The 18,365-nt window shown below is 44.7% G+C and overlaps 2 protein-coding genes across 2 annotated transcripts in view; both read right to left on the minus strand.

The window, feature by feature from the left end:
* Positions 1-9,003, minus strand: part of LOC307076540 (A disintegrin and metalloproteinase with thrombospondin motifs 2-like) — a 20,448-nt gene extending 11,445 nt beyond the window's left edge. The window contains exons 1-11 of the mRNA XM_079737578.1: positions 8,803-9,003; positions 7,185-7,594; positions 6,115-6,283; positions 5,679-5,794; positions 5,024-5,107; positions 4,817-4,900; positions 4,086-4,239; positions 2,457-2,562; positions 1,837-1,980; positions 938-1,070; positions 272-385 (exon numbers count right to left, since the gene is read on the minus strand). Coding sequence (XP_079593704.1) covers positions 272-385; positions 938-1,070; positions 1,837-1,980; positions 2,457-2,562; positions 4,086-4,239; positions 4,817-4,900; positions 5,024-5,107; positions 5,679-5,794; positions 6,115-6,283; positions 7,185-7,594; positions 8,803-8,881 — 1,593 coding nt within the window. The 5' untranslated portion in view covers positions 8,882-9,003. The remainder of the gene's footprint in view (positions 1-271; positions 386-937; positions 1,071-1,836; positions 1,981-2,456; positions 2,563-4,085; positions 4,240-4,816; positions 4,901-5,023; positions 5,108-5,678; positions 5,795-6,114; positions 6,284-7,184; positions 7,595-8,802) is intronic.
* A 992-nt stretch (positions 9,004-9,995) lies between these two features.
* pfdn1 (prefoldin subunit 1) lies at positions 9,996-17,523 on the minus strand. Its single transcript, XM_079737750.1, has 4 exons — positions 17,485-17,523; positions 14,998-15,164; positions 10,681-10,765; positions 9,996-10,197 (listed from the first exon to the last, which is right to left on the minus strand). The coding sequence occupies exons 1-4, from the start codon at positions 17,515-17,517 to the stop codon at positions 10,114-10,116; spliced, it is 369 nt and encodes a 122-aa protein (XP_079593876.1). The 5' UTR covers positions 17,518-17,523; the 3' UTR covers positions 9,996-10,113.
* Positions 17,524-18,365: the final 842 nt, after the last annotated feature.

The raw sequence follows: 18,365 nt of genomic DNA on the forward strand, positions 1-18,365 counted from the left end.
TAATGATAGATAATGACGTTAGATAAAGAGACAGTAGATAATGATAGATAATGAAAGAAGACAGTAGATAATGATGGATAACGAGACAGTAGATAAAGATAGATAATGATAGATAATGACATTAGATAATGATAGATAATTACAGTCGATAAAGAGACAGTAGATAATGATAGATAATGAAAGAAGATAGTAGGTAATGATAGATAACGAGACAGTAGATAAAGACAGATAATGATAGATAATGACGTTAGATAATGATAGATAACATTACCCTCCCCGGTCCACACTTGGTGCCGTCGATGGGCGGACTCTTCTTGGTCTTGCAGAAGAAGGGGTTTTCAGGGTGACTGCACCACAGCTGCTTACAGGGGTCGTATGTACTGTACTGGAGACAGACAGACAGGTAGGTAGACAGACAGGTCGATAGATAGACAGGTAGATAGAAAATTAGGTAGACGGACAGGAATAAAGACAGGTAGACAGACAGGTAGACAGGTAGTCGTACAGCAGTACAGGTTGTATAGGCTGATGCAGGTTGAAAGACAGACATGTAGACAGATAGTTATGGTAGATAGACAGACAGGCAGACAGACAGAAAGGTAGTGTAACGGCAGCACATTTAGAAAGGATGCCAGAGAGACAGCAGTGCAGGTAGACAGACAGGTAGTCTTACAGCAGGAAAGGAAGACAGGCAGCATTGCAGGTATTATTACAGAAGGACAGGTAGACAGGCAGACAGACAGGTAGTCTCACAGCAGGACAGGTAGACAGGCAGCTTTACAGGTAGTCTTACAGGTGAACAGGCAGACAGACAGGTAGTCTTACAGCAGGATAGGTAGACAGCCAGGTGGTCTTCCAGCAGGACGGGTAGACAAGCAGACAGACGGGTAGTCTTATAGCAGGACGGGTAGACAGGCAGCCAGACAGGCAGTCTTACAGCAGTACAGAGTGTGTAGTCTGATCCGAAGTCGAAGCGACACTGTTGGTCCATAGAGAACTGCAGACCAGGAAGCTGGGGCTGTACCATCCGATCATAATGAAACGGGTCGTCACGGAGACAGTCATAGGCACTGAGAGAGAGAGAGAGAGAGAGAGAGAGAGAGAGAGAGGGGAAGACATAGGCATGTTTACACAATCTTTAAATCGCTTATTTTAAACAGTTGTTAGAGGTAAACCAGTAGTATAAAAGGTATACTAGCAGTATTAGAGAGGTACACTAGCAGTAGTATTAGAGAGGTACACTAGAAGCAGTATTACAGAGGTACACTAGCAGCAGTATTAGAGGGGTACACTAGTAGAAGTAGTAGAGGTACCCTAGCAGTAGTATTAGAAGGGTACACTAGCAGTATTAGAGGTACCCTAGTAGTAGTAGAGGTACACTAGCAGTAGTATTAGAGAGGTACACTAGCAGTAGTAGGGGTACACTAGCAGTAGTATTAGAGAGGTACACTAGCAGTATTAGAGGGGTACACTAGTAGTAGTAGAGGTACCCTAGCAGTAGTATTAGAGGGGTACACTAGCAGTATTAGAGGTACCCTAGCAGTATTAGAGGTACCCTAGCAGTATTAGAGGGGAACACTAGCAGTATTAGAGGTACCCTAGCAGTATTAGAGGTACCCTAGCAGTAGTATTAGAGGGGTACACTAGCAGTATTAGAGGTACCCTAGCAGTAGTATTAGAGGGGTACACTAGCAGTATTAGAGGTACACTAGCAGTAGTATTAGAGAGGTACACTAGCAGTAGTATTAGAGGGGTACACTAGCAGTATTAGAGGTACACTAGCAGTAGTATTAGAGAGGTACACTAGCAGTAGTATGAGCCAGAGCGTCTCCGTACTGGAGGTAGGTGCTGAGCTCCTGCCGGCTGCACCGGGACCAGTGGTATCGGTGGAAGGCGGCCTGGACCAGAGGGGACATGATGCTGCCCTGCAGCGCCTCTTCACTACAGCCGTTCTCCTGGCTGTCGTGCTCCATCCCCAACCTGCACAGAGACACACACACACACACACACACACACACACACACACACATTGAGAGACACACATACACACACACATAGAGACACACACACACATAGAGACACACACATAGAGACACACACATACACATAGAAACACACACACACATACACATAGAGAGACACACACACACACACACACACACACAGACACACACAGACATGCACACACACACACACACACACAAACACATAGAGACACGCACACACATACACATAGAGACATCCACACGAACACACAAAGACACACACACACACTCACACGCACACACACACACACACACACACACACACACATAGATATCAAACACATGATATAAACATGATGCATGATTAAATATGATAAACATGTGATAGAGATGTGACCAACATGACGTTAACATGTGATCAACATGTGATCAACATGTGCCATGTGACAGTGTGGTTGTGGGGGATCGTACACGTGTCCCGTCTCGTGGGCGACCACGAAGGCGGACGAGAAGCCGTCCTCCAGGGTCAGGGTGCAGCTCCGCACAGGCTGGCACATGCCTGTCACCGGGGCGTAGCCTGCAGACAGACAGGGGGAGGGACAGACAGGCGGAGAGACAGGGAGAGAGACAGACAGGTGGAGGGACAGACAGGCGGACAGACAGGGAGAGAGGCAGACAGGCGGACAGACAGGGAGAGAGACAGACAGGTGGAGGGACATACAGGCGGACAGACAGGGAGAGAGACAGACAGACAGGGAGAAAGACAGACAGGTGGAGAGACAGACAGACAGACAGACAGGGAGAGAGACAGACAGACGGAGAGAGACAGACAGGTGGAGAGACAGACAGACAGACAGGGAGAGAGACAGACAGGTGGAGAGACAGGGAGAGAGACACAGGTGGAGAGACAGACAGACAGACAGGGAGAGAGAGACAGACAGTTGGAGAGACAGGTGGAGAGACAGACATGTGGGGAGACAGACAGACAGGGAGACGGGTGGAGAGGCAGAAAGACAGGGAGACAGACAGGGAGACAGACAGGGAGACAGACAGGGAGACTGACAGACAGGCAGCCAGACAGAAAGATAGACAGGTGGAGAGACAGACAGGCAGACAGACAGGGAGTGAGGCAGACAGAGAGAATGACAGGCAGACAGACAGGGAAACAGACAGGCAGGGAGACAGGTGGAGAGACAGACAGGCAGACAGACAGAAAGGAACACAGACAGGGAGTGAGGCAGACAGGGAGTGAGACAGGCAGACAGACAGGCAGACAGGGAGAACAACAGGCAGACAGACAGGGACACAGACAGGCAGGGAGACAGGGAGCCAGACAGGTAGATAGGTGGAAAAACAGTTAGCGAGACAGACAGGGAGGCAGAGGGATAGAGACAGATAGATACACAGACAGGTAAATAGGTGGAGTGGCAGAATGGTAGACAGACAGGTGACAGACAGACATACAGGTAGATAGGTAAGTAGACAGGTAGACTCAGAGATATGGGTAAGACCACTGTCTTGAATAATGTGACTTCTTGATATGTGTTGTGATGAATAAAGGCATAGCTAATGCAGCGCTTACGCTAACATAGCAGCAGGTAGAGCTAGCGTTAGCGTACCATTAGAGCTAATGCTAACATAGCAGGAGGTAGAGCTAGCGTTAGCGTAGCATTAGAGCTAACACTAACATAGCAGCAGGTAGAGCTAGCGTTAGCATAGCATTAGAGCAAAGGCTAACATAGGAGCAGGTAGAGCTAGCATTAGAGCTAACGCTAGCATAGCAGGAGGTAGAACTAGCGTTAGCGTAGCATTAGCGCTAACGCTAACATAGCAGGAGGTAGAGCTAGCGTTAGCATAGCATTAGAGCTAAAGTAGCAGGAGTAGAGCTAGCATTAGCATGGCGTTAGAGCTAATGCTATCATAGCAGAAGGAAAAGATGGCGTTAGCGTGGCACTAGGGCTAACCCTATCATAGCAGGAGGTAGAGCTAGTGTTAGCGTAGCATTAGAGCTAGCGTTAGCGTAGCATTAGAGCTAACGGTAACACAACAGAAGGTAGAGCTAGCGTTAGAGCTAGTGCTAACGTAGCAGTAGTAGGGTACCCTGCATGCCGGCGGGGCCGAACTCCTGGCGGGTGATGTAGATGGCGTGGTCGTGGTGGTCGCTGCTCTGCTCCGCCTTCTGCTGGAGGTACGCCCAGCGACACACGTTCACCAGGCTCTGGGACGGGTTCCACACCTCGATCAACTCCTGGGACTGACACACATACGCACACAAACGCACACACTCACACACACACACACACACACACACACAGACACACACAGACACACACAATAGATTACACCTGCAGGACTAGACCTTAGAACTGTGCCTTCTGTTTTGCACACTGCAGAACTGCTCAGGTTAGTCTCAAGTTAGTGTCTGGTGAGTGTCTTACTTGGTCTCAGGTGAGTAACTGGGTCTCAGGTTAGTTAGTGGGTCTCAGGTTAGTTAGCAGGTCTCGGGTTAGTTACTGGGTCTGAGGTTAGTTAGTGGGTTTCAGGTTAGTAAGTGGGTCTCAGGTTAGTTAGTGGGTCTCAAGTTAGTTAGTGAGTTTAGGTTAGTTAGCGGGTCTCAGAATAGTTACTGAGTCTCCGGATGGTTAGTGGGTCTCAGGTTAGTTAGTGGGTCAAAGGTTAGTAAGTGGGTCTCAGTTAGTTATTGGGTCTTAGGTTAGTTACTGAGGCTCAGATTAGTTGCTGAGTCTCAGCCATCCTAAGTCTCAGGTTAGTTAGTGGGTCTCAGGTTAGTTAGTGGGTCTCAGGTTAGTTACTAGTTCTCAATTAAGTACCTTGGTGGCTGATAGGATGATGATTCTGACGAGGATGATGTTGATGTTGGCGCCCAGAGATCGGTCTTGGTAGATCTCGTTAACCTAAGAGAGGCCTGAAATCAATAACTTAATATACAGTACTTTCATTCATGGTTATTGATTATTGATTTAGTCTGTGTGTGTGTGTGTGTGTGTGTGTGTGTGTGTGTGTTTGGGGGGCCCTACTATGTTCATCAGGGTTAGCAGGTAGCGCTGGATCTGCTCTCTGCCATGAAACAACATGACAGAATAATCCACGCCCAGCAAAACCTGCAGAGGACAGATTCAAGTATAATCTACAAACAAGTCCTGCAAATAACAGATTCAACTAAAAGTCCAATCTACAGACAAGTCTGACAGGGGACAGATATAATTCAAATCTACAAACAACACCTGCAGATGATGGAATAATGTATAATCTACATACAATTAATTATTTCGAGTAGATGTAATGAAGAGGTAATTTACCTCCATATTACAGAGTAAAGCTACCATTAGTTACGGAGTAAAGTTACCTCTACATCACAGAGTAAAGTTACCTTTAGGTAGAGTAAAGTCACCTCTACATAACATAGTAAAGTTACTTTTAATTACAAAGTAAAGTCACCTCTACATTACAGAGCAAAGTTAACTTTAGTTGCAGAGTAAAGTTACCTCTACAGTACAGAGTAAAGTTACCTTCTGTTACAAAGTAAAGTTACCTTTAGTTACAGAGTAAAGTTACCTCTACATTACAGAGTACGTTACCTCTACATTTAAGAGTAAAGTTGACTTTAATTAAAGAGTAAAGTTACCTTTACTTACAGATTAAGGTTACCTCTACATTACAGAGTAAAGTTACCTCTACATTGAACAGCTCCTCCTCCTCTACCTGCCGCCGTATGCGACTGCCTATATTCGAGTGATTCGTTTTATTTTTCAGAATCTCCATCTCAGATTGAAAGCCAAGGAAAGAACCTGTAGTCAGAAGACACAAAAACAACATCTGTTGTCTGGAGTGATATAGTAGCAAAATAGTCTAGTATAATGTAGTCATAGTAAGTTATATAGTATGTATTAGTATGTAATATAATATACATAATAACAATATATACATAAAATATAAAAATGTGTGTAATTTGTAGTAATTTAGTAGTGTCTTAGTATGTTATATAACCAAATATTGTGTAGTATTCAATATGATATACTATTATGTAATATATTATTGTTTTATATAATAGTATTTTTATATATAGTGTGTAATATAATATGTAATACAAGATAATGTAATGTGTCACCTTTTTTGAAGTCATCTGCGGTGTGATTGACAGCTGTCGGGTGTTTGATAATGTCCGACATTCTGTAAACAACGTGCTCTTGTCCTCTTCCCTTCCCTGCCTCTGCTTTCTTCCCTCTCTCCAACGGCTCGATGAAATACTCCTCCTTGCCCAATCGGATCATACCTGCCTGGAACAGAAACACATTACACACTGCCCATTCTGATAACTATGAACCAACAAATACCCCATGATCACAGTATAACAAGAGTTACTTTTTGTTGTTAGTAGACCTAACATTCACGTCACCTACTGTAGCTAGCCAATATCACATTACACTAGTGAACAGTTACATACTGTAGCTAGCTACTATCACATTACACTAGTGAACAGTTACATACTGTAGCTAGCTACTATCACATTACACTAGTGAACAGTTACATACTGTAGCTAGTCACTATCACATTACACTAATAGTTCAACACTGTAGATAGTCACTATCACATTACACTCGTAAACGGTAACATGCTGTAGATAGTCACCATCACATTACTCTAGTAAACAGTAAGATACTGTAGCTAGTCACAATCACATTACACTGACAGTTACACACTGTAGCTAGTCACTATCACATTACACTAGTAAACGGTAACACGCTGTAGATAGTCACCATCACATTACTCTAGTAAACAGTAAGATACTGTAGCTAGTCACTATCACATTACACTAGTAAACAGTTACACACTGTAGCTAGTCACTATCACATTACACTAACAGTTAAACACTGTAGCTAGTCACTATCACGTTTCAGTAGTAAACAGTCAAACACTGTACTGAGTCACTATCTTGTAACACATTGAGTTACATACTGTAGCTAGTAACTATCCCACGGCACAACTAAATAGTGACACACTGAAGCTTGTTACAATCCCATTACTGTAGCTAATTACTGTAGCTGCAGTGTGCCACTGTTACTGTAACTGTCATTACATTAACTGTAACACACTGCAGCTAGTATTCATCACATTACACTAATAGTGACACACTTTCCTAACCGGGTAACTCTAAGTGCCCTAACCAGTGAAACACACCAGTCCATGGCAGGTGCTTAAAGCGACGGCGGTGTCAGGTGTGTTGGTGACGTCTCCGCTGTAGTGACACTGGGCGTCCACTAGGGGCAGCCGGATGCTGCCCCCATCCTCCTCCTGCCAATCAATCGTCGCTCCCGGGGCGACCAATCGGCGGTTCTGCTGCAGACGCAGGTGTAGCTCCCGCCCAAATATGGTCATGTTGTAGAAGACCGCTCGTCCCCCTCCGCGATCCTCCTCCCTCTTCTCCTTCATGTGGTCCTCCCTTCCTCCATCGGGGGCGTGTCTTCTGCTGCGGGGGAGTGGTCGATCCAGGTTAGGGGCGGGCACTAGGTAAGAAAGGAACCGCCCCTCAGAGTCGGTGCTGAGGGGACGAAAGACCTGAAAGTCGGACAGGACTTCATGGAGAGACTCTGAGGGAGGGGGAGGGAGAGAGGGAGGGAGGGAGGAGGGAGGGAGGGAGGAGGGAGAGAGGGAGGAGGGAGAGAGGGAGGAGGGAGGAGGGAGGGAGGGAGGAGGGAGGGAGGGAGGGAGGGAGGGAGGAGGGAGAGAGGGAGGGAGGGAGGAGGGAGAGAGGGAGGAGGGAGGGAGGGAGGAGGGAGAGAGGGAGGCAGGGGAAGAGGGAGGGGGGGAGGGAGGGAGGGCGGAGGAAGGAGGGAGGGGAGGAAGGAGGGAGGGAGGAGGGAGGGAGAGAGGGAGAGGAAGGATGGAGGGAAGGAGGGATGGAGGGAGGGGGGAGGGTAGGAAAAATGGAGGGAGGGAGAGAGATGGTGGGAGGGAGGAAGGGAGAGAGATGGTGGTAGGGAGGAAGGGAGCGGAGGAAGGATGGAGGGAAGAAGAGATGGAGAGAGCGAGGTAGGGGAGGAAGGAGGGAGGGGAAGAGGGAGGGAGAGATGGAGGATGGAGGAAAGTAGGAGAGGATAGGGAGGAGGGAGGGATGGGGAGGAAGGAGGGATGGGGAGGAAGGGTAGAGAGATGGAGGGAGGGAGAGAAAGAGTGTCAGAGGGAGAGAGAGACAAGGTCATTAGGTCGAAGGTCAGTCCATTATTTTAGAAGTGACAGAATGATGGCGGGACGATAGTAAGTCAAAGAGGAAAATCACACAAACACACGCCCGGGCCCACACTCCCACACACACACACGCACAGACATAAACACACACACAACTCAGCCCGTGCAAGTCCAGATCACGGAGTGATGGTGAAATCTGATCCGTGAATCCTTCGCATTCCACACCACCGCCAGAACGTTACGGAACAAACGTGGCAGAATGAGGAGAAATACTGTCCCTCTCTCCCCTCCACCCACCCTCTCTTTATCTCTCTCCCTCTCTCTCCCTCCCTAATAAGAAGCTGTTGCTTGTTTTTCTGAAACTCCCAAACGGAACCAGACCGGAGCGGGCATAACCCCAACTTTCCATTCTCTACACTCTCCTGTCAGGGTGTGAGGATTGGATTCTTAAACTTTTGAGTTTTAAACACGATTACATGCTTTTAATCCGCTCCACCTGAATCCACCACCCACTGGAAGTCGAGCGGTGACAACTAGTCCAGAAGTCTGACCGCGTTACCGGAGTGCTAGAACTCAAGCCCTGGTAGTATCGACTAGTAGGACTACGTACCTGTGTGCGGGGTGATGTAGAGCGATGAGGAGAGATGCACCAGGACCAGAGACACCGTCCATACCGGACACCGGGACATGGTCGGTACCGACAGACCGGCGCGGGGCGGACTACTGCGGGATTAGGATAAACGATCTAACAGGCAGACGCTCGTCCTCCCTCACTTCCTAGCGGACCGCAGAGAGAACCTCTGTTGTTCATCTTTCGCTCTCTCTCGCTCTCTCTCCCTCTACCTCGCTCACTCTCTCGCCCGCTCTTTCTCTATCTCTCTCTCTCTCTCTCTCTCTCAATCTCCTTACTTAGTTCGTCTCAAACTGAAACCCGCGCCGCTAAATAGATGAACTCATAATTTGTTTACTATATAAATAAATAATATATAAATATGAATAAATATAGGACACACCTCTCTAACAGACGACCGGCCACATGCTCTTTGACTTAGCAATAAACCCAGCAGCATTGTCCAAGTAACCAGGTTACCAGTTTACCAGGGGATCCCAAAGGTCCAGGATGGTGCTAACTCTGGAGCATCCGGTTTCCAAGGCAACCCTAACTACAACAGTCTGTAGACCACATGTCTGAAAGAGAAACATATTCGTTTTAATCTCCATGACGACCAGGCCTTGTCCATCCACATGGGCCCCACTATAGGGTCCTATTGCCAGGGAATACTGCCTACTATTGTGAGTATTGTTGCTGACCATGCCTTTGCGACAGCCTCAGTATTGTTACTGACCATGCCTTTGTGACAGAGTATTGTTGCTGAACCGGCCTTTATGACAGCCTGAGTATTGTTACTGACCTGCCTTTATGACAGTATTGTTGCTGACAACGCCTTTGTGACAGAGTATTGTTACTGACCAGCCTTTATGACAGTATTGTTGCTGACGACGCCTTTGACAGCCTGAGTATTGTTGCTGACCATGCTTTCATGACAGCCTGAGTATTGTAGCTGACCATGCCTTCATGACGGTACTGATCCTCTTACAGTGCCAATGTCAAATGTAGCTTTATGTCCCCGCTATGCTAATGACATAAAATACTCTCACAGGCAGACAACCAGTTAGAGGAAGAACATTAAATCAAACAATATACATCTTCAAAAACCTTGTTTTATTTAAACACCACATCGTCATGGAAACCAACATCATTCAGCAGTATGTGCATGTGTCTTATGCAAGCTCTTGTGTGTGTGTGTGTGTGTGTGTGTGTGTGTGTGTGTGTGTGTGTGTGTGTGTGTGTGTGTGTGTGTGTGTGTGTGTGTGTGTGTGTGTGTGTGTGTGTGTGTGTGTGTGTGTGTGTGTGCGCGCATCACTGGGCCCTCCTAGACAGTAGCATCTCTCTGATGTTGTCTTCCGCTTCCTTCACACTCCTCTCCAGGTACGTCTTTTTCTGCTACACAAACAAACACACACACACACACAATTGAATATGGTGTTCACTCAGTATGAGTCTGTGGTCTAGTCATCTAACTATGGCGCTGTCTGACAAAGAAGAATCTGTCTGAACGAACCAAACAAGGGGTTAGCTTATGTTATCTTAGAATGTGTTAGTATGCAAGATATTATCTTAGAATGCGATAATATGATATCATGTGTATGATAGCATATCGGCATGTGTCTTTCTTTGCATTTATAGTGGAATTTTGTATGATGGCGTGTTACTGTCCATGCTCGTATAATAGCATGCATGCCCGCGTTTATGATAGCATTTGAGCATTTATGATGGTGTATTAACATGTGTGCTGGCATGTTATCATATATGCTAGTGTGTTAGTATGCATGGTAACATCTAGGAGAGCTTGTTAGCATATATGCTAGTGTGATAAAAATGTGTGTTAGCATATGTGTTAGCATGTGGGCTAATGTGCTGTTGTACCTCCAGCTCTTTGATTTTGGTGTCGGCTGTTTTCTGTTTGTCTGTCAGCTGGTCGTTGATCTCCTCTTTAGACTGCAGAATAAACCTGGAAAACATAAAAATTCTCAATACTCCTAATTGGTAAAGTACCGAGGCAGGATATATTAAATCGTCCAACAAAAAGCCTTGGCCGTGGCCGTCACGTTCCGTCACTTCAGGCTCTGGCACTCTTCCGATTTACTGCTCAGAGCTGTTCTTTTGGTCGGTTTTTTATTGGGCCAATATCAGATTTCAGTGTGAAAAGTCGAACTGACCCACATGTGCAAAAGAGCATAAAGACTCCCTCTGCAGTACCGAGTAAACATGGAGGCCGCTGAGGTCACCTTCTCCAGTACCACTCGAGCTCCCCAGAGTTTAAGGCTCATCTTGGCCGGGGCTATCAAGCTTTCGTCACTGGAAGTCGGGAGGGGATCCGCCCAGTGCATCGGTTTGAATCTAAGCTTCGTTAGACTTTAAGGCTCTTCACTTTTGATTGATATGCTTCAAACAAAGACCAGTTAGGATACAAACCCTGAGTTTGCTAGTACAGATGTGTCACTCCAAATACCTAACTGTCTCCTGTCCCTAACCCTGACCCTAATTCATCCCGCCACTGACCCTAACACTGACCCATTCTTTAACCGACCCTATCACTGAGCCTAACCAATTTCTAACCCCAATCCTGACCCACAGCCTCCACTGACCCCAACACGGACCCTAACCCATTCCTCCACTGACCCTAACACTGAACCTAACCAATCCCTCTGGCCTTCAATGACCCCAACCCTAACCCTAACCCTAACCCAGGGGTCGGCAACCTTTTGTATCAAAAGAGCCATTTTGGCCCATCTCCCGCAAAAAAAAAATGTTTGGAGCCGCAAACTTTTTAATTCACCCCCTCCCTGTGACACTCTGTAAAAAAAAACATAGTTCGTTGCATTCATGAAATTATAAAACAACAAAGAGAAAGCTGTTGAAGAACATTTTATTGCTGTTCTAACAGGAAAACCTCAAACTCTTATGAAGAGGAGAAATAACTTTGAAATAAATCAAACATATAGAACGAGTATAATAAGTCTAAACATAAAGAACATAGTTCGTTGCATTCATGAAATTATAAAACAACAAAGAGAAAGCTGTTGAAGAACATTTGATTGCTGTTCTAACAGGAAAACCTCAAACTCTTATGAAGAGGAGAAATAACTTTGAAATAAATCAAACATATAGAACGAGTAGGCTATAATAAGTCTAAACATAAAGAACACCTAAACAGGTAAACATAGGTTTGTTGTCATCCTCTTGATTTTTCCTCGGCCACAGCAATAAACCATCGAATCTGAACAAAAATCAAAATAACACACCAGCTCAGTTTCTAAAATATATATTTTTTGGTGCAAAATAATAGCCTATTAAATTGTAGTGTCCTCACCTGTTTAATGTGATTTCTGTTTCTGAACATCACTGCTGAGCTTTTCTATGTCGGGGCTGTAGGACGTGACCTTCATCTTAACGCAGGATTGCAGGCTGACATCTGTGAGGCGTGAGCGATATTTTGATTTGACATAGTTCATGTTAGAAAATATTTGCTCGCATAAGTATGTGGATCCAAAGATGGACAGGACTCCAAAGGCATACTTCTTGATGTTGTGATAAGTTTCGGGAATTGCATTCCATGTCTCAAACACAAGTTTGTCGGGTTTGGGAAGGTTTTCTATTTCGCTCCATTTGTGTTCTCGAGCGAGAATAGCCTTCCGACGGGCGACGTCTTCGAGATCAGCTGTCAGACTTTTGAACTTGGACACCCATACCTCTTTGTCAGCTATGTCAGCCAGTTCAATTTCAAGATCGGGTTGACTCACGAAAGTGAATGCTGACATGTTCAGCATGGACGGGTCGATGTCCAGGGGTGTGACGGGGAAGGATAATGTGCTTTTTTCCTTTCTGAACTCACTGAATCTTTGTCCAAATGCAGTTTGCATTGCAATGATCGTGTGCTGCAAGTACTCACAATTGATGTTGTGTGACGTTTTGAACTCTCTCAGGGAGGGGAAGTGAGAGAACGTACCTTTCTCCACATCTCTGGCAAACACTGTCATCTTGCGCTCGAACGCCAAAACATACTCCAGCAGCTGAAGGGCAGTGCTTCCTTTTCCCTGGAGACTTCTGTTCAGCATGTTAAGGTGACCTGTCATATCCACCATGAAGTGCAGCTTTTCCAGCCAATCTGGGTGTTCCAGTTCTGGATAGGTGAGGCCCTTACTTTCCAGGAAAGTATTCACTTGTTCCAGACAAGCCGCAAACCGTTTAAGCACTTCTCCCCTGGACAGCCACCGGACTTTGTTATGCAGCAGGAGATCCGAATATGCGCTGTCGACTTCATCTAACAATGAACAGAACTGTCGGTGGTTTAACCCTTTTGCCATTATTTTGTTGACTATCTGAATGACAAGGTCCATCACCTCTTTGCATTCGGGGGGAAATGTTTGAGCGCACAGTGCTTCTTGGTGCAGGATGCAGTGAAACGTCAGCAGCTCTCGACCCAGCGACTTCTGAAGTAAAGTAATAAACCCCTTCTGTGTTCCTCTCATACTAGGTGCCCCATCAGTAGCCACTGACACCATGTTGGTGGTATTTATTCCTTTGGCTTTTAAACAATTCACCACAGCCTCACAAATGTCCTCCCCCCTGTTTGGCCTTTGAGCGGTATCAACTCAATAATTTCTTCCTGCGGCCCGTCAGAGTTCACGTATTTGCATAACAGCGCTAGTTGTTCAATGTCGTTCACATCACTGGACTCATCACAGGCGATGGAGAATGCTGGAGCTGAATTTATGTCGTTAATTTGTTGACTGGTGATGTTTTCTGACATCTTAATGGTCCTGTCCTTTACGGTTTTTGCAGAGAGAGGCATATCTTTGATTTTCTGAACAATTTCAGTTTTGTTTTTAAAGTCCGAGAATAGATGTTCTGATATTTTAATGAATGTCTCTTTCAAGTATTCTCCATCTGTGAATGGCTTTCCGCACCTGACGATCTCCTGAGCTGCCGCAAAACTAGCAGCAGTTGTTGAATTTGGAGACTTGATCCATTTCTTAAAAGTAATTTTACTCTGCTCACATTTCCGCAGCAGTTCCGAAATCGCTCTTTTCCTTTCATCTCCTGCTTGGTACTTTTCAGCAAATGCGGAGTGCTTGTTCTGGAAATGTCTTTCAACATTACATTTTTTGTTATTGGCTAATTTCTCGCCACATATCAAGCATATAGGTAAGCCTGCATCAGTAGTACTGAAAGCAAATGAATCTGTCCACGATGAATTAAAATCTCGATTTTCCTCTGCCACTTTTCTTTTCTTGGATTTATCCATGGTAAGTTTACTCAATATTAGTCAGAGAGGGAGTTACATGGTTAAATCTTTAGCTGTCATGTGGCATCAGGGATAGCCTACAGTAGCCTACAGTAGACTACAGTAGCCAGTCAGCAGCGTCAACCGTTGACGTTCTACGTGATCGGTCATGGCCAGGAATGTAAACAAGGAATAGATAGCATAGCATAGCATAGCGATACAATAGTCAAGTAATGAAAAAACTGTAAGGACCTTTATTATCAAAATATAACGTACTGAAACTTTAATATTCAACACAGCTAAATAACTTTTTGACTACGAACTTTAATGCTGTAAACCCTTCTCGCTCAGTATTCGTTCGTGCAATTGGCTGTCAACGGTGGATGCTGCTGATTGGCGGCTCACTGGCATGTCCCGCCTCCTGCCAATGGCAGCATCTAGGCTACTTCCTGATGCCAGATGCCAGTTAAAGATTTAACTCCTACTGGGATTAGCCACCTGCAAATCAACGAAGCTTTGTCATTCACTCCCCCCCTCACGGTAGCGCTATTGCGCATCCATTGCGACCTCTCGTTTAGTTGACGATATATATAAAAATATATATATAATATTTTTTTTTTTTTTTTTTTTTTTTTTTTTAAGAAAACTGCAGGGAGCCACAGCTGAGGGGCTAAAGAGCCGCATGCGGCTCCGGAGCCGCAGGTTGCCGACCCCTGCCCTAACCCATCCCTCCACTGACCCTAAGCCATCATCGCAGCGGCCATGTATGGATGCACCAAGTGGCCGATGTGGATCTGAAGTGTCGTCAGGTGGTGAGTGAGGAAGGTCCTATATGACTTCTATAATTCCAACAACATAAACTGGAATAATAACCATACTACTACAACGTCCTCTGTAGACTGTTAAGCTGGACACCTGTCTGGGCACGGCGGTGTGAGGGCGTGTGTGTGACTCACATTCGGCCGACGCCCTCGTACATGCGTGTGTTGGGGGGCAGGCCTGTGATCTCGGTGTGCGTGAGGTTGGAGTGCTTCTTCATGCGGTTCAGCTGCTCAATCTGCAGGTCGGCCAGCTTCACTTTCTGCTGCCTGTCGATCATCTTGACCTGCAGCTCTGAGAAGGCCTGACACAAATGAGTGTTATTAATGAATTGTATTAAACATGATATACACACAATCTTCCCCGTAGACAAACAAGTATTATTAATACATTATAGGGTAAACTATGTTCTACATGATATACACAATCTTCCCCTGTAGACATATTAGTATTTTTAATAGGGCTGTCCCCGACTCAGAATTTTCTGAGTCTAATCAGATCTGCCTTTTCAGTCCAGAGATTCGACTATTCAGCGACCGTGCGGGGCAGGTCTTTTGGAGGTTTAAAAAATGAGTTTTCTTTCTATTAACACTCTGTTTTGGTAGGCTATAGGCCTTTTATATATGCTTGTGCGTTGCGCTCATTACGTTCTCACCTGAACAGTTTTCTGTCAATCAAACTCGTCGGAGTTGTAGCCAACTTATTCCAGTCGGGTTTTAATTAGGCCCCTGCCCATAATGCGGTCGGATAATAAACACGTGGCTCATGTATAGGCTAGTGGATAATCCACTATATGAGCCCCGTGTTCACGATCTGACTGCATTTATTGAGCCTGAAAGAATACACAGCGCTGTGTCGCCACACTGACTGCGCTCCTAGAGAAAATATAGCAATAATGTAAGCCGCTTCCCTCTGCAAAATTCTGTTTAGCAAACAAAGTTACAATGAATCAATCGCCACAGTGACATGGACAGTGTCTAAATAAAGCTTCTCTTTATTATCATTAGAGCTATGATGCAAATGTTGAATATTAAGCCTGCAGTGGCATCTGTACGCGCAGTTTGTAGGCGCGATTTATTTTCAGCACCAATTGCCGCTGCAGAAGAATAATAAAAGTCACAATAAATGTGTCGATTCATGCATATGGTCTGACACGTCTACACTATAGGTTGGGTCTTATAAATAAATAAAGGAAGACGGCGGGGTTTCCCGACTGATGATTCGAATCATTGACTTTCAGGGGACAGCCCTAATTATTAACAATAAATTATATTATAAATTATATAAACATCATCTCCATCTAAAGCATCCTAACCTCATTAGACCATACAAATAAACACTTTGGTATTTTATTTTACCCTCCTAGAATGGAGGATCGTCTAACTATCGTCAAAACAAATGATTTGAAGATGATTGACTGGAATATAACACGCTATGAAAACCTTAAGACTTATTAACACACTATGAAAGCCTTAGATTTTGCTACCAGGGCTTTCAGAGCTACACTTGGAGGCATAGGTTCAGAACCCACGGTGGTACAGCCCGAAACGCTGCTCTAGCCCCATGTGCCGCTCTGGTATTCTAACCACATCTGGGGCTCAATCCATTGAGATGTTTATCTTAGGACTGAGTCCCATCTAACTCCAAGGCGAGCCTGTACTTTGTTTCTGAGTTGCAGGTAAAACCCTTAATACAGAGATGGACTTTCCCCAGGGCCCCAGTTTTTCAAAAGTAATCCATCGGGATTTCAGGTCACAGATTAGATCAAATATTGGAACTGGGTTTTTCAAAGCAAAAGAGGGACTCGAACTAAGATCAGATCATGAAATCCGATTTTACATTCGATCGGGACCCAACCTGCCCTTTGGGTTTTTCAAAACTTTAAACTCGGTTTGGGATGATCTATTTGATCCCATCAGAAGGGTGGATTCAGTTGGTTATCCTGAAATTTGGTATTTGGATCACAGTGATCCAATATAATGTTTCTTTAAAAACTGGCATACATGTAAAATGGATCAGGTGATCCTAGATAGAAAAACATGGGATTTCCAAATCCAGATCAATTTGATCCAGATTACATTTTTTTGGAAAACTGGGGCCAGAAGATAACTATCGCTCTGGCTACAGGACCAGATGGGCTGGCCCCAACACCGGTTGACATACTGACTATACTAGGACATGCTTGGGGGTACAGAGAAGGTGGACTAAAAAGACTAGTTGACAATTGGATATATATATGGACTAGTTGGCGAATGGTTAATGAGATGGATCAGTGAGCTACATGAAGATTAGATTGACTATGAGGCCAGCGGTTAAACAGATTGACCAGTTGGTTAGTGGTACATTGGATGTACTAGTTAGCTTGTAACAAATATGGATAGGTTGGCTAGTTGTTAAAAGACAGCCTGGTTAGCTAGAGGCTAGGATAGTAAGCTATCGCTAGCGACCAGATAGCCGAGGAGCGTGGTCCGGGTGTGTGTAACGTTATTCCCGTCATGCGTCTAAGTCATACACACTACAGCCCACACCGCTAGGATGTTAAACATACACACAAGTAGCATAACCAGTAAGTGTTTCATATAGCTCTATATAGTATAAATAGTAAGATATTAAATTAAAGAGACCTTCTTCAGCTCCTGGTTTACGGGCGCGGCCATGATGAAAGTGACGTCACAGACGACAATGCGCTCACCAAATTAAAAGCCCCATACATCATGTTTTGTTCTTAATTTGTTTTACCTTCACCCCTGCCAAAATTGTATACTGCTATTGTTTAGTATATATTATATTCTCTTTTGAAAAGCGAATCCATACCTATATACACATTAACCCCTAGTGGGATAATATCTTAGACTCAAATGTGTATTTGTTCACTGCATTAATTGAAATATTGCATTGATTGAAATAAAAATATTGAACGTAATAGTTCCGGTTTTTCACAAAAACAAGTGTTGAAAAATAATCGTAATGTCAAACTATTTATTACTATACACACAATATTTATTTAATATTCTGTTTTGGTCACCCGACTGAAAAGGAAGGAAAATATAAAATGATACACGAAAGGCACGGTCTTGGAGTTTATTGACACAAAACATAAAACATTCTTCTACATAACAGAAAGGCTGTGGCTCTGGTTCCCATGGATACAAGATCATGTTAGAAAAAAAACAAAGAAAATAGCAAAACATATGAATTATTAACACATGTAATAAACAAGTGGACAGCGGTACCAAAACAAGCTAATCAAATGCTGTGTTGGAAGGATGTGAGCGGGACCAAGAACGATGGAGGTCCAATCAGAAGAAATCCCAGAGTCCAGCGAAACCAACAACAGACTCAACCATTTGAAGCTGTCCAACAGTGGAAAATAATCTTGTTTCTTCTGTTGCCATCTTGGAAGGCTTCAGAAGGAAAGTTTCCAGTGAAGTTTACACTGGAAACTTTTCACTGATGTTCAGCCAAACTAAAGTAACCCCACCCCCCCCCCCCCCCCCAGTGTAAA

The sequence above is a fragment of the Pollachius pollachius genome (assembly GCF_949987615.1).
Source record: "Pollachius pollachius genome assembly, chromosome: 6".
Lineage (NCBI taxonomy): Eukaryota > Metazoa > Chordata > Actinopteri > Gadiformes > Gadidae > Pollachius > Pollachius pollachius.